This window comes from Oncorhynchus mykiss, chromosome 25 (genome assembly GCF_013265735.2).
Source record: "Oncorhynchus mykiss isolate Arlee chromosome 25, USDA_OmykA_1.1, whole genome shotgun sequence".
In the NCBI taxonomy this organism is placed as follows: domain Eukaryota; kingdom Metazoa; phylum Chordata; class Actinopteri; order Salmoniformes; family Salmonidae; genus Oncorhynchus; species Oncorhynchus mykiss.
This window is the reverse complement of record NC_048589.1, coordinates 24,031,283-24,059,009: the sequence shown is the minus strand read 5'-3', so window position 1 is coordinate 24,059,009 and position 27,727 is coordinate 24,031,283. Positions and strand designations below refer to the sequence as shown.

At 42.3% G+C, this 27,727-nt stretch overlaps 1 protein-coding gene across 2 annotated transcripts; it reads right to left on the bottom strand.

Annotated features, from left to right (window-relative positions):
- Nucleotides 1-96: 96 nt before the first annotated feature.
- enpep (glutamyl aminopeptidase) lies at nt 97-26,128 on the bottom strand. 2 transcript variants are annotated; one of them, XM_021585049.2, is made up of 20 exons: nt 25,093-26,128; nt 19,083-19,224; nt 18,354-18,488; nt 16,648-16,768; nt 16,383-16,537; nt 10,342-10,455; nt 10,102-10,236; nt 9,936-10,001; nt 9,645-9,710; nt 9,351-9,511; nt 9,147-9,229; nt 8,895-9,031; nt 8,729-8,784; nt 8,473-8,623; nt 1,943-2,016; nt 1,740-1,844; nt 1,383-1,556; nt 1,033-1,173; nt 763-844; nt 97-581 (listed from the first exon to the last, which is right to left on the bottom strand). In XM_021585049.2, exons 1-20 carry the CDS (start codon nt 25,725-25,727, stop codon nt 432-434), a joined length of 2,883 nt encoding a protein of 960 aa, XP_021440724.2. In that variant the 5' UTR covers nt 25,728-26,128; the 3' UTR covers nt 97-431. The 2 variants fall into 2 exon arrangements, with proteins under 2 accessions (XP_021440724.2, XP_021440725.2); XM_021585050.2 differs by having other exon boundaries at nt 1,383-1,553.
- Between the last annotated feature and the right edge of the window lie 1,599 nt (nt 26,129-27,727).

Here is a 27,727-nt window from a genome sequence, read left to right as displayed (position 1 = left end):
ATAGATCAATATACCTGACCCAAGATTAAAAGTAATCATGGTTATTTGAATATGACATCTCAAATTCTGTCCAAGCACTTAATAAGAAATTCAATATTTGTATGTCAAAATGTTTATTTTATTTGTCCTTAAATTTTATTTGTCCTTAATTTAACACAAATATACCATAGGTAATGCAGGAAAGGTACTAAGTACTGTAAATGGATTCCACTTGAGTAAAGAGAAAGCGACTCACTGAGTTACAATCACATCAAAAGTGTGTTTGATTTGCACAGCAGCATATGCAGGACATAGGGACTTGATACTTGATTTAGAAAGGCAGTCCTGTGGTGTGCTTGCACTGCCGTTGAATTAATTTATGAATGGAAACAGCATGAAGGTTTTATATTTGGATTAGGCATGGGTTCTTTAGTCTTGTTGACCTGAGGTCATCAGTAGGCGACGTTGCTCTCCAGCCAAGAGCTGATCTCTGCCTTGTTTCTCCTGACCCACTCGATGTTGTTCTTCACTGTCTCTAGAGCTTGCTGCCTAGGCATCTCCCCAGCCCCGGCATTAGGGTTCAGCTTGAAAAAGTGTGCCATCTAAAACACAACCACACAGTCAACATAGTCAGTCATAAATCAAGTCACCATAAAAAGACAATCCACAACATAGATCACGGTCAATCTTAAATTCAAGCACACCAGTGCTAGTCTCAACTGAAGTGGTTTATTGTTTGATTTACTTATTCTAATTCTATGAGTAGAATGTCCCTGTTCTAACCTGCCACAGCTGTAGCTCTGTATTGTAGGTGGTGCTGATTCTGGTCAGCAGGCGCCCCAGGCTCCTGTCATTGACAGTGTATCTGTAACAAAACAAAAATAAATTGAAAACTGTCACAGTATTTACATGATTCAGTCACTCTAGGCTCAGTTGCTACTGATTCAGTAAATTTACTTACAGCATTCCATTCATTCACTATCACTTCAAATTACTCTGGACTCAGTAACTCTCCATTCAGACTCAGAGAAGTGACTCAGAGAATGGGCTCACCTGTTCGCTAGGTAGTCCCAGTTGAGGGTGACCCAGTCCCAGGCCATGGTCTTGCCGTAGCGATTCAGAGAGACATATTGGACCACAGTGAACAAATCCTGAGTCCTCACAATACTCTCATCTTTGGACATCTCCAGTAAGCTGAAAAACAACGGCATTCTAACAAGCAGCATTATCTCAAGTCATATCTAGCTAAATAAACAAATGTTTGCTAGAAACAATTTTGCACACTCTTGCCAACAAATGTACTGGGGTTCTAGTAATAACTTTTCACTGGATTATGTTTAAAAGCAATTTTGAATAACGCATGTAAAAATAATTTCTAAAGATAATTAATGTTTTTTATTTACTTGAACAGAAGAGTGATGTTCTCCACGGATGCCAATCCATACAGGAGCTTGTCCTTCTCTTGGGCCAAGGTCTCTGTTTTGTACCTCTCAAACATTAAGTTCCACTTCGCCTCAGTGCCTGAGTTCCTCATGCCATAGCGATACACCAACAGGCGCAGGTTCACCCCAACACTGCTGGAGGTCAAAGGTCATGTTATCATTAGGGCTTAGCGGAATAAACATGCTTTTAGGAATAGGAACGCTAATAAAGTAGTTAGTTGTGTCCATCAGTTTAGGCCTAACATTAGCATGTACTGCAGCTGGATTAGTAAGTAGATCATGTGTCATTGAATGATTTAATTCAAGACTAATATTTACCTGATGTTTCCTGAGATCCATTGGTCAAATAAAACAGATGTCTCATTTAGCACTTCCTGGTCGCCCATTTGGCAAGCAATTCCCTGGACTGTCTCACGCAACAGCCTATACAAAACCCATATAGACAATACATTTTACGATCAATATCCAGCAAATACACCCATGATCTATCAAATACAGTAGATTGTCTCTCCTTGTTTCACCTCTCTCTCTGGCTTCCCTTGTCGTCCCATCCCAGCTGCCTGGAGATAGTCTGCACATGCTCACGGAATAATTTCTGTAGGGGAAATAAGCGACGAGACATGACTAGTCTATTCCTGAAACCTCCTTAGGGAGTTTCCCCCAAAACACCCCACAAGGGACATGTTTTAGACCTATTCTCTAGTTTGCATTATTATCTCATACGTACAGGTAACTGACAAAGTAACCCTTAAAAGAATATGTTTGTTGAGGCAAACTTCCCGCAGGTTTGTGGCAAATTTGATGCAAACTAAACAGTCTGCCACAAAATGTTGCCAGAAGTTTGCAATATTTGTCACTAGTGGTGAATCTGCTGCAAACCTTTAGCAACAAGTTCGCCAGAGGTTTTTAAAAAATATTTTTCTCTTCAAGATTCAACTTCAATTTATGGCAACAAGTTCCAAGACCAGTAACCGTTGATGACCAAAATCAGGGGGATTAGAAACATCTGTTGGAAAATGGAAACCAAGCTATCTAGCTAGGTAGCTACCAGTTGTCATGTGAGTGTCTAACTTACCAATTAGACTTCTTAATGAACTTTAAAATTTTATTAGCTAAATTATGCCTAGTTAGGAATGTCCAATAATGGCCCAGACAACCCTGGTTCAGCCTTCTTCTGTCCCTGTTTTCTGGGACACCTTGGCAACTTCCCCTGAGACAGGACCTGCTGTCTCAGGCTGGGGGAACTCTGTGGGCTTGGCCACTGAACGACACCAATGGTCCATGTTAGGACTACAGGAGGGTCTAATGAACACCATGCAGAGTGCATAGGCACCGGCTACAACCGCAGCACACCAGTTGCGCTGGCGGTTGTTCTGCTCTTGGCGTACTGGTATTGAGGTGGTGCCCGAGTCATGCAAGGTGCAGTATGTCCTCCAATACCTGCAGTCTCGTTTGGATGAGGGCTTAGCAGCCTCTACACAGAGGGTATTTGGCTGCTATGGACAGGCCAGTGGGGCACCATCCCTTGTTCTCCAGGTTTATGAAAGGGGTTCGTTGCCTGCGTCCAGCTAGGACCCGCTCAATGGCGAGCTGGATGTGGTTTTGGCTGCTTTGGCAAAGCCGCAATTCGAACCGTTGGAGTCTGCCTCCCTGAAACACCTCTCTATGAAGGTTGCTTTCTTGGTAGCGATTACTTCCATGAAGAGAGAGGGTGAACTCCATGCTCTTTCGCTAAGTTCTGAGTGCTACCGGATGGACCCCGGGGGGAGGGGTATATCTCTCCGCCCAAACCCTTCATTCCTTCCGAAGGTTCTGTCAGACAGGCATGTGAACATCCCTTTTATCCTGTCTGCTAACGACCCCCCGGCAGTGTCGGGGGAGTCTGGGCCTCCCTTCGGCATGCTGTGCCCTGTAAGGGTACTGGCTACCTATGTGGAGCGGACACAGTCAGTGAGAACAACAGACCAGATCTTTGTCTGCTATGGTGAGAGAGTCCTGGAGGCTGGGCTATCAAAGCAGAGGCTCTATCACTGGATCGTGGACACGTTTTCGACAGCAGACCGCCTGGCTGGCAGGCCAGTGCTTGGATCTGTGGTGGCACATTCAACACGAGGGGTGGCTGCATCCTGGGCTCTAATGAGAAGAGTGCCCCTCGCTAATATCTGGGCTGCTGCTAGCTGGGCTTCCTTTTGCACCTTTGCTAGGTACAATCAGGTAAATGTGCCACCTCCTTTTGCGATTGGTTCAGCGGTCCTGGGCATCGCCTCCCTTTCGGGGGACTGTGCCGGGACCCCCCTTCCACATTGACGGCTCCTGCATCTTGGTCCTGCACTGGGACTTCGCCGCTGGCTGGCTAGGTACCTCTAGCACCGACTAAGTCTGGTACCGGTACACCATTATATTGGAGTGATCCAATATAGTGAAACATAACGAAGGTTACGTATGTGAGCTATATGGATCACTCCAATCCACTACGGCACTAGAGGCGCCTTAAAAATGATGTAGAGAATGTGTGTCGCGGCCATGGGTTCTATATATAGGGGCGGACCACAGCCGTGACACAGATGTACACGGGAATAAATCTGTAAATCCTCACATCGGATGTATCGCGGAGTGATACCAATATATTGGAGTGATCCAAATAACTCACATAACCGTGGTTACATACTTAACCTTCCTTTTCTGTAACAGCAAGGTTGGGTTGTTGGTGCTGTGTTAATTAGATTATATTATGGCAGTGCCATAATATTTTAGAGTGTACAGTTGAAGTCGGAAGTTTAGATTACACTTAGGTTGGTGTCATTAAAACTTGTTTTTCAACCACTCCACAAATTTCTTGTTAACGAACTATAGTTTTGGCATGTCGATTAGGACAACTATTTTGTGCATGACACAAGTTTACAGACAGATTATTTAACTTATAATTCACTGTATCACAATTCCAGTGGGTAAGAAGTTTACACACACTAAGTTGGCTGTGCCTTTAAACAGTTTGGAAAATTCCAAAAAATGGTGTCATGGCTTTAGAAGCTTCTGATAGGCTAATTGACATCATTTGAGACAATTGGAGGAGTACCTGTGGATGTATTTCAAGGCCTACCTTCGAACTCAGTGCCTCTTTGCTTGACATCATGGGAAAATCAAAAGAAATCCTAACTGACACAGGGCATTTTTACTAGGATTAAATCTCAGGAATTGTGAAAAACTGAGTATAAATGTATTTGGCTAAGGTGTATGTATGTAAGCTTCCGACTTCAACTGTACCTATAAATAGTAAAACCAGAGAAACTGATCATTTTGCAGAAGTCTCATTTTTCCAGAGCTGTATATGTACAGTGCGTTCAAAAAGTATTGACTCCTTTTTCTACATTTTGTTGTTACAGACTTATTCAAAATGGATTAAATACATTTTTCTCCTCTTCAATCTACACCCAATACCCCATATAGACAAAGCGAAAACAGATTTTTAGAAATGTTTCCTAATTTATAAAATCAAATTTCTACCTTATTTACATAAGTATTCAGACCCTTTGCTATGAGAAAAAATTGGAGGTCAGGTGCATCCTGTTTCCATTGATGATCCTGGAAATGTTTCTACAAACTTGAATGGAATCCACCTGTGATGAATTCAATTGATTTGACATGATTTGGAAAGACACAAACCTGTCTATATAAGGTCCCACAAAATCAAGCCATAAGGTCAAAGGAATTGTCCGTAGAGCTAAAAGACAGGATTTGTGTCGAGGCACAGATCTGGGGAAGGGTACTAAAGAAATCTGCAGTATTGAAGGTCCCCAAGAACACAGTGGCCTCCATCATTCTTAAATGGAAGAAGTTTGGAACTACCAAGACTCTTCCTAGAGCTGGCCGCCCGGCTAAACTGGGCAATCAGTGGAGAAGGGCTTTGGTTAGTGAAGTGACCAAGAACCCAATGGTCATTCTGACAGAGTTCCAGAGTTCCTCTGTGGAGATGGGAGAACCTTCCAGAAGGAAAACCATCTCTGCAGCACTCCACCAATCATGCCTTTATGGTAAAGTATCCAGACGTAAGCCACTCCTCAGTAAAAGGCACATGACAACCCGCTTGGATTAAAAAACTCTCAGACCATGAGAAACAAGATTATCTGGTCTGAAACCAAGATTGAACTCTTTAGCCTGAATACCAAGCCTCACATCTGAAGGAAACCTGGCACCATCCCTACGGTGAAGCATGGTGGTGGCAGCATCATGTTGTGGGGATATTTTTCAGCGGCAGGCACTGGGAGACTAGTCAGGATAGAGGGAAAGATGAACGAAGCAAAGTACAGAGAGATCCTTGAAGAAAACCAGCACCAGAGCACTCAGCACCTGAGACTGGGTCAAATGTTCACCTTTCAACAGGACAACGACCCTAAGCACACAGCCAAGTCAACGAAGGAGTGACTTCGGGACAAGTCTCTGAATGTCCTTGAGTGGCCCAGCAAGAGCCCGGACTTGAACCCGATCGAACATCTCTGGAGAGTCCCAAAAATAGCTATGCAGCAACGCTCCCCATCCAACCTGACAGAGCTTGAGAGGATTTGCAGAGAAGAATGGGAGAAACTCCCCAAATACAGGTGTGCCAAGCTTGTAGTGTCATATCCAAGAAGACTCGAGGCTGTAATCACTGCCAAAGGTGCTTCAACAAAGTACTGAGTAGAGGGTCTGAATAATTATGTAAATGTGATATTTCAGTTTTTTAATTTCTTTTATAAATGTGCATAAACAATCTTAAACCTGTTTTTTGTTTGTCATCACAGGGTATTGTGTGTAGACTGAGGGAAAAACTCAATTTAATCAATTTTAGAATAAGGCTGTAACGTAACAAAGTGGAAAAAGTCTGGGTCTGGGTCTGGGTCTGAATACTTTCAGAATGCTCTGTAACTATGATGGGCAGGCCATTATTTTGGCTACCATGGCCATGATGACCATATGATGACAATGCCCCCATCCACAGGGACAAGAGATTACTGAATGGTTTGATGAGCATAAACCATCTTAACCATATGCCATGGTCGTCTGTCACCAGATCTCAACCCAATTGAACACTTATGGGAGATGACAGCGTTTTTCACCACCATCAACAAAACACCAAATTATGGAATTTCTCGTGGAAGAATGTTGTTACATCTAGAGGTCGACCAATTAAATCGGAATGGCCGATTAATTAGGGCCGATTTCAAGTTTTCATAACAATCGGAAAATCGGTACTTTTGGACACCGATTTGGACATTTTTTTTTTTTTACACCTTTATTTAATCTTTATTTAACTAGGCAAGGCAGTTAAGAACACATTCTTATTTTCAATGACGGCCTAGGAACGGTGCCTCAACTGCCTCGTTCAGGGGCAGAACGACAGATTTTTACCTTGTCAGCTTGGTGGATTCAATCTTGCAAACTTACAGTTAACTAGTACAACGCTCTAACCACCTGATTACATTGCACTCCACGAGGTGACTGCCTGTTACGCGAATGCAGTAAGCAAAGATAACTTTAATGCTAGCTAGCAACTTATCTTATAAAAAACAATCAATCAATCATAACCACATGGTTGATGATATTACTAGTTTATCTAGCGTGTCCTGCGTTGCATATAATCGATGCGGTGCGTATCGTTGCTCCAATGTGTACATAACCATAAACATCAATGCCTTTCTTAAAATCAATACACAGAAGTATATATTTTTAAACCTGCATATTTAGCTAAAAGAAATCCAGGTTAGCAGGCAATATTAACCAGGTGAAATTGTGTCACTTCTCTTGCGTTCATTGCACGCAGAGTCAGTGTTTGGGCCACCTAATTTGACAGAATTTTACATAATTATGACATTGAAGGTTGTGCAATGTAACAGGAATATTTAGACTTATGGATGCCACCCGTTAGATAAAATATGGAACGGTTAAGTCTATGATTTGATAGAGCAGTCTGACGGAGCGATGGTAGGCAGCAGCAGGCTCGTAAGCATTCATTCAAACAGCACTTTCGTGCGTTTGCCAGCTGCTGTTTATGACGTCAATCCTATCAACTCCCGAGATTAGGCTGGTGTAACGATGTGAAATGGCTAGCTAGTTAGCGGGGTGCGCGATAATAGCGTTTAAAACGTCACTTGCTCTGAGACTTGGAGTAGTTATTCCCCTTGCTCTGCATGGGTAACGCTGCTTTGAGGGGGGCTGTTGTCGTTGTGTTCCTGGTTCGAGCCCAGGTAGGAGCGAGGAGAGGGACGGAAGCTATACTGTTACACTGGCAATACTAAAGTGCCTATAAGAAAATCCAATAGTCAAAGGGTAATGAAATACAAATGGTATAGAGAAATAGTTCTATAATTCCTATAATAACTACAACCTAAAACTTCTTACCTGGGAATATTGAAGACTCCTGTTAAAAGGAACCACCAGCTTTCATATGTTCTCATGTTCTGAGCAAGGAACTGAAACGTTAGCTTTCTTACATGGCACATATTGCACTTTTACTTTATTCTCCAACACTTTGTTTTTGCATTATTTAAACCAAATTGAACATGTTTCATTATTTATTTGAGGCTAAATTGATTTTATTGATGTATTATATTAAGTTAAAAATAAGAGTTAATTCAGTATTGTTGTAAATGTCATTATCACAAATACATTTTTTTTTTAAATTATTATTATACTTTTTAAAAACATTTTTATTTTAAATCGGCCGATTAATCGGTATTGGCTTTTTTTGTTCCTCCAATAATCAGTATCGACGTTGAAAAATGTTCATCGGTCGACCTCTAGTTACATCCCTTCAATAGAGTGCCAGACACTTGTAGAATCTATGCCAAGGCACATTGAAACTGTTCTGTCTCGTGGTGCCCAATGCCCTATTTAGAAACTTTATGCTGGTGTTTCCTTTATTTTGACAGTTACCTGTATGAGCAAACTCCCAAGATTATTATTTGGTGTGTGTTTTAGTTGGCCAGCAGAGGGCAGAATTCACCTGTAAAAAAAAAAATATATATACATATACATACACACACTATATACAAAAATTTGTGGAAAACAGACCCACCTGGAATTTAGGGTAAAGAACAGTGTCGTCAGACAACATGTCTCGCACATAGGCAATGGAAGAAGACACACGTTCCCAGACGATGTACTCAGTCTCATTGGTCAGGTATTTTGTCAGGTTGAATGCATTTCCATAATCGACAACATCTGCCCTGATGAGGCCGATAAGAACAAGACATTTCATCACAGTTTTCTAAAGCTCAGAGCAACTGAATTGACAGATGTACTTCAAGTGAATGTCGGTAATGTTGGTTTACCTTCCCAGAGCAAAGACATCATCTATGTAACTGCATCGGTCAGCAGCGTCAAACTCCTAGTAAAGAAAGTGTCCTGCCGATTAAGATAAGTGCAACCTATGAACTGGTAAGATTAAAACTTAATATTACCTCTGATACTATAGTAGCAGATTTGATTGATATTTACCTTGTGATTTGTTTGAAGCTGTTGACTAATGGTGCGCCACATGCTGTCATGGTGATTGACTCTGTAGAATCCAATATGGTCGTTATTGATCTTCAGGAGTCCATCCGTTGCAGGGAAATAGTCAGCTAAGACTTGCTCTAGATATTAGTGTGAGAGACAAATTTCAATTTAATGAAATACATGTTGTCACCAGAGGCTGGAACTGTAATTTTAAAAAGGTCAAGCAAAGTGTTTAGACAGAAGTATCTTTACCTGGACTGGACTTGTTGAACATGATGGACATATTCTTATTACTATCCACTGAGTGCCACTTAACAGGGATGGTCCACTTGTAGCTGAAAGAAAAGCATAGCCCTTTTAGGATTTACAGGTTTATCCTAAGAAATATGTCTGACTTCCATCGGGAAATCAACCAACGATCACAAAGGGACTTAATAGCGTGTTGAAATCACTGACCTGAGTGGTGAGGGTGGCTGGGTGGTATCAGCATTGGGGTCCAACAGGAATCTGCGCTGGGTGAGTTTGGTCTGAGTACCGGCAGTAGACAGGTCCAATACCGGGTAGCCCATCTGTTTGGTCCATGTGTCCATCACATCTGCCACAGGCAACCCACTCACCTGCAACCCAAAAATGTTAGTGTGTAACACACAAGTACACTAGATGTATTGAAATATTAACAATAATATCAACAATAATATCAACTTTGATATTTTGAAACTACTATGACTAAATTAGATATGACAAACATACGTTAGCAAGGGATGCCCAGAAGTTGGCTGTTTTGGCATTCTGAAAATGGAAATCTTTCAAGTATTTCTGTTGAAGGGAGAGAAAAACAGGTTACCATCCATAGATTTTATGATAAATAAAATGCAAGCTACGTATCTGACAGTAATCATAATTTTAATTCAACAGGGAAGTAATTGCATGTCCCTAACACTCACTATTACCAAATTATTCTGCTATTGACTGAATAGGGATCAAGTGACTTGGTGTAGGGATACTTCTATCCACTTTACGTCAAATTAAATGGATTCTTACCCGACAACCATCTCGGAAGTTGTCTCGACCCAACCAGTCCTCCACCATCCTGAGAATTGATGCCCCCTACAGGAAGATGTTTGGAACAAATTTCAAGACAAATTTAATTGAAGTACATTTTATTTAATCCCATGTAGTAGAGTGAAACGTGGGGGTTTTAGATTACCTTGTTGTAGGATATACCATCAAACACAGAGGTAATCTCAGCCGGAGTTGACACATCCACAATGATTGGATGGGAGGTGACGAGGGCGTCGTCCACCATGACAGGTAGTACATCACTGATGATCATGATGTCACGCTGGTAAAGACAGAACGAAGTAGATGTAGAATCTATTAACCAGAATTGGGATTAAAACAATTCCATTTCACATCACTCAATTCAGCATCTGTCAGATGGACTCACCATTCCCCAGAGAGGCTCAGCCTTCTCTACACCGATGTACTCAAAGAAACTGGCAAAGCCCTCATTTAGCCAAAGGTCATCCCACCAATCCATGGTCACAATGTTTCCAAACCACTGCAGGAAAATCCAACATGCAAAGTTATCTGACACCTGAATTTATTTCAAAACAAGTGTGTATGAGTGAGAGTGTGACAGGGTTAGGAAAATGTGGCGCCCAACATTTGCCATTTGAGAAATCTGCATTGGGTACGTAACCTGATTAGGGCATCCACCCACGGTGGCAAGACTTTTTAATTTGGTCCCTTATTCCTAGTACGCAATGATTACATCAAGTGTGTGACTCTACAAACTTGTTGGATGCATTCGCTGTTTGTTTTGATTTTGCTTCAGATTATTTTGTGCCCAATATAAATTAATGGCAAATAATGTATTGTGTAATTTTGGAGTCACTTATATTGTAAATAAGAATATAATGTTTCTAAACACTATTACATTAATGTGGATGCTGCCATGGTTATGGATAGTCTTGAATGAATTGTGAATAATTATGAGTGAGAATGTTAGATGAACAAATATCATACCCCAAAGACATGCTAACCTCTCACCATTACAATAACAGGGGAGGTTAGCACTTTTGGTGGGGTATGATATTTATCCCTCTAACTTTCTCACTCATCATTATTCACAATTCATTCAGGATTATCCAAAGTGATGGAGTACAGAGCCAAAACAAAGAATTTGTCACTGTCCAAGTACTTTTAGAGTTCACTGTAAATACATTTTCATGCACACAAAATATCAAAACATTCAGTGTAACACTCTTTGGCTCTGCATACAATATAAAACACAAAACAAAGCTACAGGCACAAAAACAGGCACAAACAGGAACAAATAAACCTACAATTTCTACTGGTATTTACCAGGTATTTAGTAAATTCAAGTCCTACCGAACAAGCTTTTTCACATTCACCTTAAACAATTATCTTATGACATATCTTTTTGTGTGGATTTACATGCTTGTTTTATTGCTACTGATAGAATATGACAGTGTTTTACATGTAGTTCACTACTCTCCAGTGTTGGAGAGTAGTGAACTACATGAAGTTCATCTAGTAATTAAACAATATTTTACTGTAGCTCGGTACTAGTTGAACCAAATTCTAATCTTGTTAGTCTTGTCAGTAGTTAATTACTTGTTAATGACTTGTTTTGGTGGTGTAGCTAACTACTGGAACTACACACTACTTGTTTTGCTAAAATACAATATGGGTGAAGTACAAGGCAAGTATCAGACCTTCCTAATTCTCACTTGAAACATGTTTTCTGTGTTTATTAGGCTAAATTACACATTCTGTTAACATTTGACCCCAGATTGATATTTTCTTGAAATTTGTAGTCTATGACATTTCAGATTTAGATATTATCATATTTCACTAAGTGGCTTGGATGTAGTGAACCATTTTTTCAAAATAGCTTTAGTTCAGTAAACTATATTTTTCTTAAGTGTAGCTTAACTTCTTCCAGTGTGAAGTAATTGGTAAACTATGATTTCAGAAAAGCTTCTCCAACACTATTTATTACTTTATGATTTAATCACTGTCTGAACTGCACATTGAGATCATTGTGATCCAGGTTGTTTGTATCCAAGCATTTCGTATTATTCTGTACGTAACTCCGAGACACTCCATTTAGTATATGTTAAGTTTCGTATGGTATGGTATGTATTAATTTGTGGATGTCCATCCCCAATTTTGTATGATATGTTACGAATTACAATTCATATTATGTTATGAATTTGAAAAACATACAATATGTTATAAATATGCTAAATGTGACGCCGACAGAGATAGTCGCCTCGCTTCGAGTCCTTAGGAAACTATGTAGTATTTATTTATTTTTAATGTATTATTTCTTGCATTGTTAGCCCAGAAAATCTTAAGAATGATTACTTACAGCCATGAAGATCTATTGTTTACAAGGGTGACGTCAAATTACCAACATTATAACCAAGAATACGACTTTCCCGAAGCGGATCCTTTGTTCGGACCACCACCCAAGACAATGGATCTAATCCCAGAAGCCGACCCCAAAAAACGTCGCAGCAGAAGAGGCAGACGGAGGCATGTATACCGCACAATGCTTCAAAGTATACTACTCACCAATGTCCAGTCTCTTAACAACAAGGTAGACGAAATTAGAGCTAGGGTTGCCTTCCAGAGAGAAATCAGAGATTGTAACAATCTCTGTTATACGGAAACATGGCTCTCTCGGGATACGTTGTCGGAGTCGGTTCAGCCACTGGGCTTCTTCATGCGTCACGCTGACAGCAATAAACACCTATCTGGGAAGAATGGCGGGGGTGTATGCTTCATGATTAACGACTCATGGTGTAATCATAACAACATACAGGAAATCAAGTCCTTCTGCTCACCCAACCTAGAATTCCTTACGGCCATATTATCTCCCAAGAGAATTCTTGTCAGTTATCGTCACAACTGTGTATAAATACCCCATCAAGCAGACACCACAACGGCCCTCAAGGAACTTTACTGGACTCTTTTTGTAAACTGGAAACCATATATCCTGAGGCTGCATTTATTGTAGCAAAGGAAATTTGAGAACAAGGCTACCTAAATTCTATCAGCATATTGAGTGCAGCACTCGCGCGAGCAATACACTCAATCACTGCTACTCTAACTTCCATGATGCATACAAGGCCCTCCCTCTCCCTCCCTTCGGGTAATCCGACCACGACTTCATCTTGCTCCTACTGTCTTATAGGCAGAAACTCAAACAGGATGGACCCGTGACTAGAACCATTCAACGCTGGTCTGACCAATCGGAATCCACGATTCAAGATAGTTTTGATCATGCGAACTGGGAAATGTTCCGGGCATCCTCAGAGAAGAACATCGATCTATACGCTGACTCGGTGAGTAAGTTTATAAGGAAGTGCATTGGAGATGTTGTACCCACTGACTATTAAAACCTACCCTAACCAGAAACTGTGGATAGATGGCGGCATTCACGCAAAACTGAAAGCGCGAACCATCGCATTTAACCATGGAAAGAGGAGTGGGAATATAAACAAATATAAACAGTGTAGTTATTCCCTCCGCAAGGCAATCAAACAAGCAAAATGTAGGTATAGGGACAAAGTGGAGTCGCAATAAGAAATTAGACGTATGTGGCAGGGTCTACAGGAAATCAGACTACAAAAGGAAAACCTGCCACATCAGGGACATCGACGTCTCGCTTCCAGACAAACTATACACCTTTGCCCACCTTGAGGATAATACAGTGCCATCATCGAGACCCGCTAACAAGGACTGTGCTCCCCCCCCTCCTTCGTCGTGGCCGACGTGAGTAAGACATTTAAAAATGTTAACCCTTGCAAGGCTGCTGGCCCATCCCTAGCCACGTCCTCAGAGCATGCGCAGACTAGCTGGCTGGTGTGTTTACAGACATATTCAATCGCTCCCTATCCCAGTCTACATTCCCCACGTTTCAAGATGGCCACCATTGTTCCTGTACGCAAGAAGGCAAAGATAACTAAATGACTACTGCCCCATAGCACTCACTTCTGTCATCATGAAGTGCTTTGAGAGACTAGTTAAGGATCATATCACCTCCACCGTACCTGCCACCCTAGACCCACTTCAGTTTGCATACCGCCCCAACAGGTCCACAGACGATGCAATCCCATCAGGACAAGACGAATACCAATGTAAGAATGTTGTTCATTGTCTACAGCTCAACATTTAACACCATAGTACCCTCCAAGCTCATCATTAAGCTGGAGGCCCTGGGTCTCAACCCCGCCCTGTGCAATTGGGTCCTGGACTTTCTGATGGGCCGCCCCCAGGTGGTGAATGTAGGAAACAACATCTCCACTTCGCTGATCCTCAACACTGGGGCCCCACAACGATGCATGCTCAGCCCCCTCCTGTACTCCCTGTTCACCCATGACTGCGGGGCCAAGCAAGCCTTCAACTCAATCATCAAGTTTGCAGATGACACAACAGTAGTGGGCTTGATTACCAACAATGACGAGACAGCCTACAGCGAGGAGGTGAGGGCACTCAGAGTGTGGTGTCAGAAAAACAACCTCTCACTCATCATCAACAAAACAAAGGAGATGATCGTGGACTTCAGGAAACAGCAGAGGGAGCACCCCCCATCCACATCGAAGGGACAGCAGTGGAAAGCTTCAAGTGCTTCAGCGTACACATCACAGACAAACTGAAATGGTCCACCCACACAGACAGTGTGGTGAAGAAGGTGCAACGGCACCTCTTCGACCTCAGGAGGCTGAAGAAATTTGGCTTGTCACCTAAAACCCTGACAAACTTTTACAGATGCACAATCAAGAGCATCCTGTCGGACTGCATCATCGCCTGGTACGGCAACTGCACCACCCTCCACCGCAAGGCTATCCAGAGGGTGGTGTGGTCTGCACAACGTATCACCGGGGGCAAACTACCTGCCCTCCAAGCCACCTACAGCCCTCGATGTCACAGGAAGGCCAAAACTATATTCAAGGACAACAACCACCCAAGCCACTGCCTGTTTACCCCGCTACCATCCAGAAGGCAAGGTCAGTACAGGTGCATCAATGCTGGGACCGAGAGACTGAAAAACAGCTTCTATCTCAAGGCCATCAGATAGGTAAACAGTAATCACTAACTCAGAGAGGCTGCTGCCTACATAGAGACTCAGATCACTGGCCACTTTAATAAATGGATCACTAGTCACTTTAATGATGTTAACATATCTTACATTACTCATCTCATATGTATATACTGTACCTTATACCATCTATTGCACCTTGCCTATGCCGCTTGGCCATCGCCCATCCATATATTTTTCCATCCCTTTAGATTTGTGTGTATTAGGTAGTTGTTGGGGAATTGTTAGATATTACTGCACTGTCAGAACTAGAAGCACAAGCATTTCACTACACTCACATTAACATCTGCTAACCATGTGTATGTGACCAATAACATTTGATACGAATTTGCAAAACATTAAACATGTTATGAATTGCAAAATGTATGATATGTTATGAATTCTAGCTAGCTCGCTAATGTTAGCTAGGCTAGGGATTAGGGTTAGGAGTTAGGTTAAATGGTTAAGGTTAGGGGAAGGGTTAAGGTTAGGGGAACCTAACATGCTAAGTAGTTGCAAAGTAGCTAAAAAGTAGTAAGTAGTTTACAAGTTGCTAATTAGCTATAATGCTGAAGTTGTCTGTGATAACATTTGAACTCGCAACCTTTGGGTTGCTAGGCCTTGAAGTTTGGTATGTAACCATACCACATACTAGCTGGAGTGTCTCCGATTTACCTACAGAATAACATGAAATGCTCTGAGACCAGGTTGGGTTGTTCTAACTCTGGTTTGGTTGCAACTATGCTGATATTCACCTTCCTGTTAACAGACTATGGAAACAAGGAAACAGCAGCCAGCTCTCACTTCCCCCTCAGTCCTTTAACTTTGGACAATTCATAAAACTTTATGGACAGCACCATCACCGTCTTATTGCCGAACAATAAAGAGATGATATCTTGGAAAAAGGTCTTATTGTGTTGCCTATCATAAAAAGGTTTGATGGATAACTGGAGGGCTGACGTACTTCAATAGAACACTAGTATTTTCATGACCAAATTCAGGGTCAGTGTAAAACCTTTCCAAGCTATTGATTGGAACAAAGATATGGTGGTTCTCTTTTCTAAACATTGAGTTCTGCCGCTAATAGTTGCCTCATGACTTTACATCCTCATTTAGGCTTCATCATGGTGACACAATACCGTAATAAACATCTTGGGTGATTGAGCTTTGGGTCCCTCTATGATTATAAATATTAAATCTGACTTTTGATTTTCCACTATAAGATGTGTTCCAGTAGTTTTCCACTGTAACATGAATAATGAAGAACTCCCTGAACTCTGGAGTGTTCTTTAGTGATAGTGTTTCTGTTGTGGTAGTGTTTCTGTTGTGGTAGTGTTTCTGTTGTGGGAATGTTGGGGACATGAGTCTCTCACCTGGTGGACCAGCTCATGAGCGATGACACTGGCCACACGTTGTTTGTTGTACGACGAGGACTGGTTCTCATCATAGAGGAGGTTGGCCTCCCTGTAGGTGATCAGACCCCAGTTCTCCATGGCCCCCGTGCCAAAGTCAGGGATGGCAATCTTATCTGGCAGAAGAGAAAAACATTTTATGCAACCATGTGTGTGTATAACGCATTATTCATTCATTTTATCCAGTGGTCACAACAGTTTACAGACAGAGGAGATCGCAAATTACCTAGCTTTGGGATGGAGTAATTCATGTTGAAATATTCCTCAAAGTAGTCAAAAATAACCTTTGTCGTGTCCGCTGCATACTCCGCAGTCCTGATTTGTGCAGGCTGTGCATAGATTCGCAACTGGAATAAAAGGATTTGAAAGCAGAGTTGTTAAGTGTGTATACACTACAGAATGTGTAAGTGTGTGTGTGTTTACATTTAATCAAGACAGTGTAATTCTTTATATTGTCCAGTAACAAACATTTGCATTGTAAAATGACACTAACGGCTGAAAACTCAACACAAAAGACTAACAGCTGTGACGCAGATCAGAGACCAAAGTTAGATAAACTACACCATTTAAAACATTGTACTTACACTACATGAACAAAAGTATGTGGACACCTGCTTGTCGATCATCTCATTCAAAATCATATGCATTAATATGGAGTTGGTCCCACCCATTGCTGCTATAACAGCCTCCACTCTTCTGAGAAGGCTTTCTAATAGATGTTGGAACATTGGGCTCCCGAGTCGCGCAGTGCAAGAGGCGTCACTACAGTCCCTGGTTGGAATCCAGGCTGTATCACATCCGGCCGTGATTGGGAGTCCCATAGGGCGGTGCACAATTAGCGTCGTCGTCTGGGTTTGGCCGGGGAATTTGTTCTTAATGGACTTGCCTAGTTAAACAAAGGTTAAATAAAAAAAACATTGCTGCGGGGACTTCCATTCAGCCACAAGAGCATAAGTGAGGTAAGGCACTGATGTTGGGCCATTAGGCCTGGCTCACAGTCAGCATTCCAATTCATCCCAAAGGTGTTCGATGGTGTTGAGGTCAGGGCTCTGTGCAGGTCAGTCAAGTTCTTCCACACCGATCTCGACAAACCCTTTCTATATGGACCTTGTTTTGTGCACAGGGGCATTGTCATGCTGAAACAGGAAAAGCCCATCCCCCAAGGGGCCTAGCCCAGGCCAAACCCAAACATATGGCAGCAGATCCACAAGGTCTGCCATGAGAGGTGACTGTATAGTTCCCTTAAGGAAAAGCACCTTTAGTAAATCCGTTTTCTCTGTGAGAGCTTCCCATGTCTGGAATACACTGCCATCAGACAGACATAACTGCACCACATATCACACTTTCACAAAATGCTTGAATACATGGCTAAAGGTCAATCAGATTTGTGAACATGGTCCCTAGCTGTGTGTTGCCGCTTTCCATGTCTGTAACTTGTGAGGTGTGGAAACACTGTTGTTTTTATGAATTTTGTATTGCTGCTTTTTGTTCTATGTCTGTATGCTATGTCTTGCTTGTCCTATGTTGCTATTGTCTATATTGTAATTGTTTTTAATAACCTGCCCAGGGACTGCGGTTGAAAATTAGCCATGTTGAAAGTCACTGAGCTCTTCAGTAAGGCCATTCTACTGCCAATGTTTGTCTATGGCGATTGCATGGCTGTGTGCTCGATTTTAATACACCTGTCAGCAACGGGTGTGGCTGAAATAGCCAAATCCACTATTTTGAAGGGGTGTCCACATACTTTTGTGAATATGTAGTGTAGCTTTTCCACCATTTAAAACATTGAACTTCACAGGCTTAAATTGTTACAACATTTACTCTCAACTGTAGACTATACAATATGATTTTCAACATGTTATACAGTCAGTATTTTCTTAGTTTAAGGTATGGAAGGACCAATGACTGCTGAGAAAAATAGCAAGTACTTACAGGAATTCCTCGGGACGAGTTCCTTTCCACAAACGTGAACTGGTGCACAGCAAAACATACCAAATAGGTACTCATTGGAACGGACCTCTGAAAGAACGTTTTGATCTTATTGCCAGGAAGCATTTCTGGGGTGCCCTGGAAAGGAAGAGGTTCTGTGGTTTAATGAAGATGTCAGACAGCATCTCTTATAGTTGTGTTCTCAGTACCAAAGACCCGGAGCAGAAGATTGATGGCTCCTGCTCTTGCATTCATGACACTCACTCTCCTCTCTCTCTGTGTGACTTCCATTGCAGTTTCAAGAAAACTAACCGGTAACACTATATGCCACCTGTTTTGTGATACATTCAATAAGTTGTGGATACATTTATGCATTTTTATAAATTGGGTGGCTCGAGCCCTGAATGCTGATTGGCTGACAGCCGTGGTATATCAGACCATATACCACGGGTATGAAAAAGCCTTTCTTTTTAGTGCTCTAATTCCAGTAACCACAGTAACCAGTTTATAATAGCAGTAAGGTACCTCGGGGGTTTGTGATATATGGCCAATATACCACGGCTAAGGGCTGTATACAGGCATTCCGCTTTGCATCGTGCTTAAGAACAGCCCTTAGCCATGGTATATTGGCCATACACCACACCCCCTCATGCCTTATTGCTTAAATATAGAATGTTATATAAGGAGAAATTTGTAGTACTTGTGTTGCTATTTTTTATGCCTAGACTGTACCTCCATTGGCATATTGGCGAGGGCTCCATAGTCCTTGTCATGGGTGATGGAAATATTGTAAGTGGCCTTTTTGTTCGGCTCATCAAAACAGGGGAAAGATTTGCGGGCGTCTGTTGGCTCATGGTCGGTGGCAGCAATTTTTCTTGGGAGAAAAAGAAACATGGCATGATTCCATGAACAACTAAGCCTCCCCATTTTGCTATTATGTTGTTTGCAATTAATGTTGAACTATGCAGTGTTTACTGGATTGTGGCTGTCTAAATGTACCTAACCTGTACCCCCGCACATTGACTCGGTACCAGTACCCCCAGTATATAGCCTCATTGTTATTTTATGTTACTTTTTAAAAATGATATATATATATATATATTTTTTTTTTTTACTTTTCAGTAAATATTTTCTTTACTGCATTGTTGGTTAAGGTTTGCTTGTAATAAGCATTTCACGGTAAGGTGTGAAATTGTATTCCGCACATGTGACATTACATTTGATTTGAAATGTTTATTTTATTTTTATTTCACCTTTATTTAACCAGGTAGGCCAGTTGAGAACACGTTTATTTACAACTGCGACCTGGCCAAAATGAAGCAAAGGAGAGCGACAAAAACAACAGAGTTACACATGGGATAAACAAACGTACAGTCAATAGCACAATAGAAAAGGTCTATATACAATGTGTACAAATGTAATAAGATTAGGGAGGTAAGACAATAAATAGGCCATATAGGCGAAATAATTACAATTTAGCATTAACACTGGAGTGATAGATGTGTAAGTAGAGATACTGGGATGCAAAAGAGCAACAAAAAAACTATGGGGATGAGGTAGTTGGATGTGCCATTTACAGGGCTGTGTACAGTGATCAGTAAGCTGCTCTGACAGCTGATGCTTAAAGTTGGTGAGAGAAATAAAAGTCTCCAGCTTCAGTAATTTTTGCAATTCGTTCCAGTCATTGACAGCAGAGAAATGGAAGGAAAGGCGGCCAAAGGAGGTGTTGGCTTTGGGGATGACCAGTGAAATATATCTGCTGGAGCGCGTCCTACGGGTGGGAGTTGCTTTGGTGACCAGTGAGCTGAGATAAGGCGGAGCTTTACCTAGCAAAGACTTATCGATGACCTGGAGCCAGTGGGTTTGGCAACGAAAATGTAACGAGAGCCAACAAGAGCATACAGGTCACAGTGGTGGGTAGTACAGTGGGGCAAAAAAGTATTTAGTCAGCCACCAATTGTGCAAGTTCTCCCACTTAACAAGATGAGAGGCCTGCAATTTTCATCATAGGTACACTTCAACTATGACAGACAATCCAGAAAATCACATTGTAGGATTTTTAATGGATTTATTTGCAAATTATGGTGGAAACAGTCACACTCCAAACTCCACTATGGCCAAGACCAAAGAGCTGTCAAAGGACACCAGAAACAAAATTGTAGACCTGCACCAGGCTGGGAAGACTGAATCTGCAATAGGTAAGCAGCTTGGTTTAAAGAAATCAACTGTGGGAGCAATTTTTAGGAAATGGAAGACATACAAGACCACTGATAATCTCCCTCGATCTGGGGCTCCACGCAAGATCTCACCCCGTGGGGTCAAAATGTTCACAAGAACGGTGAGCAAAAATCCCAGAACCACAGGGGGGGGACCTAGTGAATGACCTGCAGAGAGCTGGGACCAAAGTAACAAAGCCTACCATCAGTAACACACTACGCCGCCAGGGACTCAAATCCTGCAGTGCCAGACGTGTCCCCCTGCTTAAGCCAGTACATGTCCAGGCCCGTCTGAAGTTTGCTAGAGAGCATTTGGATGATCTAGAAGAAGATTGGGAGAATGTCATATGGTCAGATGTAACCAAAATATAACTTTTTGGTAAAAACTCAACTCGTCGTGTTTGGAGGACAAAGAATGCTGAGTTGCATCCAAAGAACACCATACCTCCTGTGAAGCATGGGGGTGGAAACATAATGCTTTGGGGCTGTTTTTCTGCAAAGGGACCAGGACGACTGATCCGTGTAAAGGAAAGAATGAATGGGGCCATGTATCGTGAGATTTTGAGTGAAAACTTCCTTCCTTCAAGGGCATTGAAGATGAAACGTGGCTGGGTCTTTCAGCATGACAATGATCCCAAACACACCGCCCGGGCAAAGAAGGAGTGGCTTCGTAAGAAGCATTTCAAGGTCCTGGAGTGGCCTAGCCAGTCTCCAGATCTCAACCCCATAGAAAATCTTTGGAGGGAGTTGAAAGTCCGTGTTGCCCAGCAACAGCCCCAAAACATCACTGCTCTAAAGGAGATCTGCATGGAGGAAAAACATTTGACCTCTGTTATTGCCAACAAAGGGTATATAACAAAGTATTGAGATAAACTTTTGTTATTGACCAAATACTTATTTTCCACCATAATTTGCAAATAAATTCATTAAAAATCATACAATGTGATTTTCTGGATTTCTTTACCAATTTTGTCTGTCATAGTTGAAGTGTACCTATGATGAAAATTACAGGCCTCTCTTCATCTTTTTAAGTGGGAGAACTTGCACAATTGGTGGCTGACTAAATACTTTTTTGCCCCACTGTATATGGGGCTTTGGTGACTAAATGGATGGCATTGTGATAGACTGCATCCAATTTGCTGAGTAGAGTGTCGGAGGCTATTTTGTAAATGACATTGTCGAACTCAAGGATCGGTAGGATAGTCAGTTTTGCAAGGATGTTTGGCAGCATGAGCGAAGGATGCTTTGTTGCGAAATAGGAAGCTGATTCTAGATTTGGATTGGAGATGCTTAATGTGAGTCTGGAAGGAGAGTTTACAGTCTAACCAGACACCTAGGTATTTGTAGTTGTCCACATATTCTGTGTCAGAACCGTCCAGAGTAGTGATGCTAGTCAGGCGGACAGGTGCTGGCAGCAATTGGTTGAAGAGTATGCATTTAGTTTTACTAGCATTTAAAAGCAGTTGGAGGTCACGGAAGGAGTGTTGTATAGTATTGAAGCTCGTTTGGAGGTTTGTTAACAGTGTCCAAAGAAGGGCCAAATGTATACAGAATGGTGTCGTCTGCGTGGGTGCATCAGAGAATCACCAGCAGCAAGAGCGACATCATTGATATATACAGAGAAAAGAGTCGGCCCGAGAATTTAACCTTGTGGCACCCCAATAGAGACTGCCAGTGGTCCGGACAACAGGTTCACGCAAATAGAACCTTATGGCTCTGAAATGTCAATCTGGGTTCCGCAATAAAGTTCTATCTGCCACAGAATGTTAAAATTATTGCAATTTTAATAGAAAAGTAGACATTTAATGATTAAATAAAAGTGAATATCATGACTTCTTTCTAATCACATTATCAAATATAATGAACAAAAATATAAAGGAAACATGGAACAAATATAAGATTTTACTGAGTTACAGTTCAAAAGGAAATCAGTCAATTTAAATTAATTAATTAGGCCATAATCTATAGATTTCACATGACTGGGAATACAGATATGCATCTGTTGGTCACAGATACCTTAAAAAAAGGTAGGGGCATGGATCAGAAAGCCAGTCAGTATTTGGTATGACCACCATTTCCCTCAACTGTGCAACACATCTCCTTCACAGAGAGTTGATCAGGCTGTTGATTGTGGCCTGTGGATTGTTGTACCACTCCTCTTCAATGGCTATGCGAAGTTGCTGGATATTGGTGGGAACTGGAATATGCTGTCGTACACATGCGGTGATGGCGGCGGATAAATGGCCCGACAATGGACCTCAGGATTTGGTCACGGTATATCTGTGCATTCAAATTGCCATCAATAAAAATGAAATTGTGTTCATAGCTTATTCCTGCCCATACCATAACTCCACTGACACCACGGGGCACTCTGTTCACAACATTAACATCAGCCATACTCGTGGATGTGAGGCTGGTTGTAAGTACTACCAAATTCTCTAAAATGACGTTGGAGGTGGCTTATGGTAGAGAAATGTACAGTGAATTATCTGGCAACAACTCTGGTGACATTCCTGCAGTCAACATGCCAATTGCACGCTCCCTCAAAATAAAACATCTGTGGCATTGTGTTGTGTTACAAAACTGCACATATTAGTGGCCTTTCAATGTCCCCAACACAAGGTGCACCTGTGTAATGATCATGCTGTTTAATCAGCTTCTTGATATGCCACACATTTCTGGTGGATGGAGTATCTTGGCAAAGAATACATGCTCACCAACATGGATTTAAAAGAAATGTGTGCACAAAATTTGAGAGAAATAAGCTTTTTGGCCTTATGGAAAATTTGAGATCTTCTATTTCAGCTCATGAAACATGGGACCAAAATTTTACATGTTGCGTTTATATTTTAGTTTAGTGTATATTCATTCCTGTTCAACGTTAGATCAGATAGATAACTAGCAATATTGCTAAAGGTTAGCTCTGGATGAGTAAACTGATACTTTTTCTGGTCTCTGACACCCAGTCAGTAAACTCCTTGCTAGTTATCAATAAAATGTGGTAAGTTGGTAAGTGCACCTCCTTCCAAGGAGGTTTATGTATAAGTATAGAACAAGACAAAAACAGGAATGCTTCTCCTAAAGGTTTTAAACATGCTCTAATCATCTGTATTTATTTGTTTTTTCCATGAAGAGTTTACTTTATGGCTATTCTTCTGAAAAAGTGGTGGGGAAAAAATTGAAGTAATTGAAAGAGGATATGAATAATCAAGGACTAGGGACTATCAGCAATTATGTATAGTTTTGAGGGGAGTATAAATTCCAGATCGCAGAACTGTTTTGTGATGTCTTCCTCTTTCATGACTCAATAAGTATCACCTTACATACAATTATTTTTGATTGACAACTCAACATTGTGTGATTGGATTGCAGATAGAATTGGATTTCTCACATCATAAATGGACTTTCTTTTCACATGTAAAAGGACCACCTAAAGAGCAACTCTGTGAATAACTGATTTATGACCAAAATGTCAGATATAGTCCTTTGGACTATAAGGTTCTTATTGACATCATAGACGCTTTCATTTGAACTTTGTATAACAGCAATTTAACAGACAATCTGTAACAGGTAATTATGGATTTTCAGACACACTCTGACCTTATCAAGGTTTAACCATGTTCACATTAATGCTAAGAATCACTGCACTCCCTGGGAAAAATAAGTTAATTTTTCCCTCAGTGGTTTCATCCCATTACACCCATGTTTGGAGTAGGTCTGTAGTGTGATATAAAGCACTTACAGATGGTATTTTGCATTAACCATTCTAAATAGTTGCTTTTTCTTGCCACCTGTTCCAACAATTTACTTGGAATACTGGGCAGCATATCTGCCAAGATGGAAATCCCCAATGAGGGATTGTTGTACATTCCCGTCAGAATCTGCACGTCGTTATACTACAATTAATAGTAGTCATGGTGGTAGTAGTAGTAGCAGCAGCAGTTACTAGAGTGAACAATATTTCTCTCTAACATTAATGGCATTTTCCAGTGAGCTGCTGGGCCTCATGTGCACTCATACACATGCATGTACGCACACGCACACACACACACACACACACACACACACACACACACACACACACACACACACACACACACACACACACACACACACACACACACACACACACACACACACACACACACACACTCAGTTGTCAACACTCAGATTACAACTTGTAAACTTGTTCCCAAAAGGACATTTTCCTTAAAGAAATTTGGCTGAGGATCTGTCTGAAGTTGTGCAGATTTTCTTCCCTCTTCCACATTTTACATCAGAGTCATGGTTATAGATCTATTAAAATGGGTACAAAGTAGCATATACAGCACACATAACACTGAGCATGAGGGATTTAGTTACATTGTAACCATTCTCATGCATTTATTAATTTCGGTCTTCATAAATATTGTCTTCCCCTAACTGGTGGATGGTTCAATTTTTGAAAATGTATATTACATCAGAGTCATACAAAAACTGAAATACACCCATTCTATTACCAAACATTCATGCCTCCAATGACTTACTTGATGGCTCCGTTCTCTGTGTAGGTGACTCTGTAGAAGCCCACCAGAGATCCATTGAGCCAGCCTTGAAAGTCCAGGCTGAGAACGTACACCTCACTGAGCTTGGTGGCCACAAGCTCCTCTGCCGCTTCGACTACCACATACTCCTGTGGTTTGAACTCAAAGCAACCCTTGATGGCCACGGTGACCTCCCTCTGAGCCTGTGGGGTTTTCAGGACGAGCCTGGGGACTGCACTGATGAACGTCTCTCGGATGTGGAGCCACAGGTGCCTCGTGGGTCGGCTCACCTCCAGGTGCACGGACACGCTCCCCGTGTAGAGGTCAGTGGTCAGGTCAGGCTCCAGATGGAGATCATAATGCACTGGCTTCACGTAGTCTGGCAGCCGGAAATTCTTCCAGTCCCCGTCAGTGTTGTTGGAGGGTTTGCAGGGCCCCCTGTCAGCTGGTGGGGGGGTGGGCTTGGGGGTTTCCTCTGTGGGGGCCGGGTCAGCCAGGGTACTGTCCGGCCGCGTGAGGCCCACCCCCAGCCCAACAGCAATGGCTGACACCACCACTACCGCACAGATGAGGGCCACATGCTTTCCGCGGATGGAGTAGCGCTTCTCCTCCTTTTCAAAGTCCATGCTTTCAACCATGGTGCCCGGCTTGGTGGTGTAAGACCATACGCTGTGATCTCAGATATCCTCTGAATCCCCTACAGGAGGAATAATGTGGGAGAAAACAGCTGTTTCCAGATCAGATTTCCAGTGGGTTGCAGCAGAAGCAGAGCACAAAGCCAAACTGATTTAAAACTGACTGCAGATCAGTTTCTTGGAGAACTTGATAAGAGGACCCTAGAGTTCAAGCATATCTAAGAGGAAAAACTATTGGTCTGAGTTGATCCAAGCTCTGTCTGCCTGTCACCGAGCGCAGGGCAGCCTGTGGGAGGTGGAGAGAGGTTAACTGGAGTGGTGAAGAGGGTTGCGGAGGGGGAGTCTACAACACAACAGAGAGAAGGACTCCCACACACTGGAGGCAAGCCTTATACACTAGACAGAAAACTCAGTGCACCGCTATGCATACCCTGTTGGGGTTAAACATCTATCATTCCCTGTTAATCAACAACAGGGAAGCCAAAGTCATGTTTCAGTTGGGTTTGTCTCTCTGCCCCAGAGGGTGCGTTTCTGGTGGGGGAAGACTTAAAAATCATTCTACCTCACTTTTAAAAACACGTCTCCTGCGCCACTAGGGGTGCTAAAACCCTAGACCACTTTTATTCTACCCACAGAAGCGTATATAAAAAAGGCCCTCAGCCATCCTCCCTTCTGTAAATCTAGAATAACTCTATTCTCCTGCTTCCTGTTTACAAACAAACAACTCAAACAGGAATTACCAGCTCAATACGGAAGTGGTCCGATGAAGTAGAAGTGAGGCTACCAGACTGTTTTGCTAGTACAGACTGGGATATGTTCCAGGATTCATCCAATAGCATTGAGAAGTTTACCACATCAGTCACGGGCTTCATCAATAAGTGCATAGATGTCGTCCCCAGAGTGACTATAAGAACGTATCCAAATTCAATATCCGTGCTGGGCTAAAGGCTAGAGCTACCACTTACAAGGCGGGACACAGATACATACAAGAAAGCCTGCTACGACCGCCGACGAGACATCGAAAATGCAAAAGGAAAATATAGTAGGAAGGTGGAATCCTATTACACCAGCTGCGAAGCTCATCATATGTGTGATGCAGAACTCCCAAACGAGCTAAAAGCCTTCTATGCTCGCTTCGAGGAATACAACAATGAGTCTTGGGTGAAAGCCCCTGTTGTTCCGGATGGCTGTGATCTCTCTCTGTGGCCGATGTGAGTAAAACTTTTAAACAGGTTAAGACTCGCAAGGTTGCTGGGCCAGACGGAATACCAGGGCGCATTCTCAACGCATGCGCAGACTAGCTGGCAAGTGTCTCCACAGACATTTTCAATCTCTCCTTGACACAGTCTGTAATCCCAACATGTTTTAAGCTGCCCACAATTGTTCATGTTCCTGTTCCTGAACTCCAAGGTAACCTGACTAAATGATTTTCCCTGCGACCACTCACATCTGTAATGATGTGCTTTAAAAAAGGCTGGTCATAACACACATCAACACCATCATCCCAGACACCCTGGACCCACTCCAATTCGCATACTGTGCGAACAGATCCACAGATGAAAAGCAATTGATATTGCATCACACTGCCCTCTCCCACCTGGACAAGAGGGGAAATAACTGTGAGAATGCTGTTCATAGACTACAGCTCAGCGTTCAACACCATAGTCCCCTGCAAACTCATCACCAACATGGGACTGAACACCTCCCTCCGGTACTGGATCCTGGATTTCCTGACGGGAAATCTAAAGCTAACCCTCAACACGGGGGCCCCTCAAGGGTGTGTGCTTAGTACCATCCTGTACTCCCTGTTCACCCACGACTGCGTGGCCACACACACGACTCCAACACCATCAAGTTTGCTGGCGAAACTACGGTGGTGAGACAACCTACAGGGAGGTCAGAAACTTGGCAGTGTGGTGCCATGACAATGACCTCTCCCTCAACGTCAGTAAGACCAAGGAGCTGGACTACAGGGAAAAGAGGGAAGAGCACACCCCCATCCA

Excerpts from the sequence above, each read along its gene's own strand:
- enpep (XM_021585049.2), bottom strand. The coding sequence starts at position 25,727 with ATGGTTGAAAGCATGGACTTTGAAAAGGAGGAGAAGCGCTACTCCATC. Across the intron at positions 8,785-8,894 it reads AGCTTCAAACAAATCACAAG|GAGTTTGACGCTGCTGACCG; the intron begins GTAAATATCAAT and ends TTTCTTTACTAG. Across the intron at positions 1,557-1,739 it reads TGGATCTCAGGAAACATCAG|CAGTGTTGGGGTGAACCTGC; the intron begins GTAAATATTAGT and ends TTTGACCTCCAG.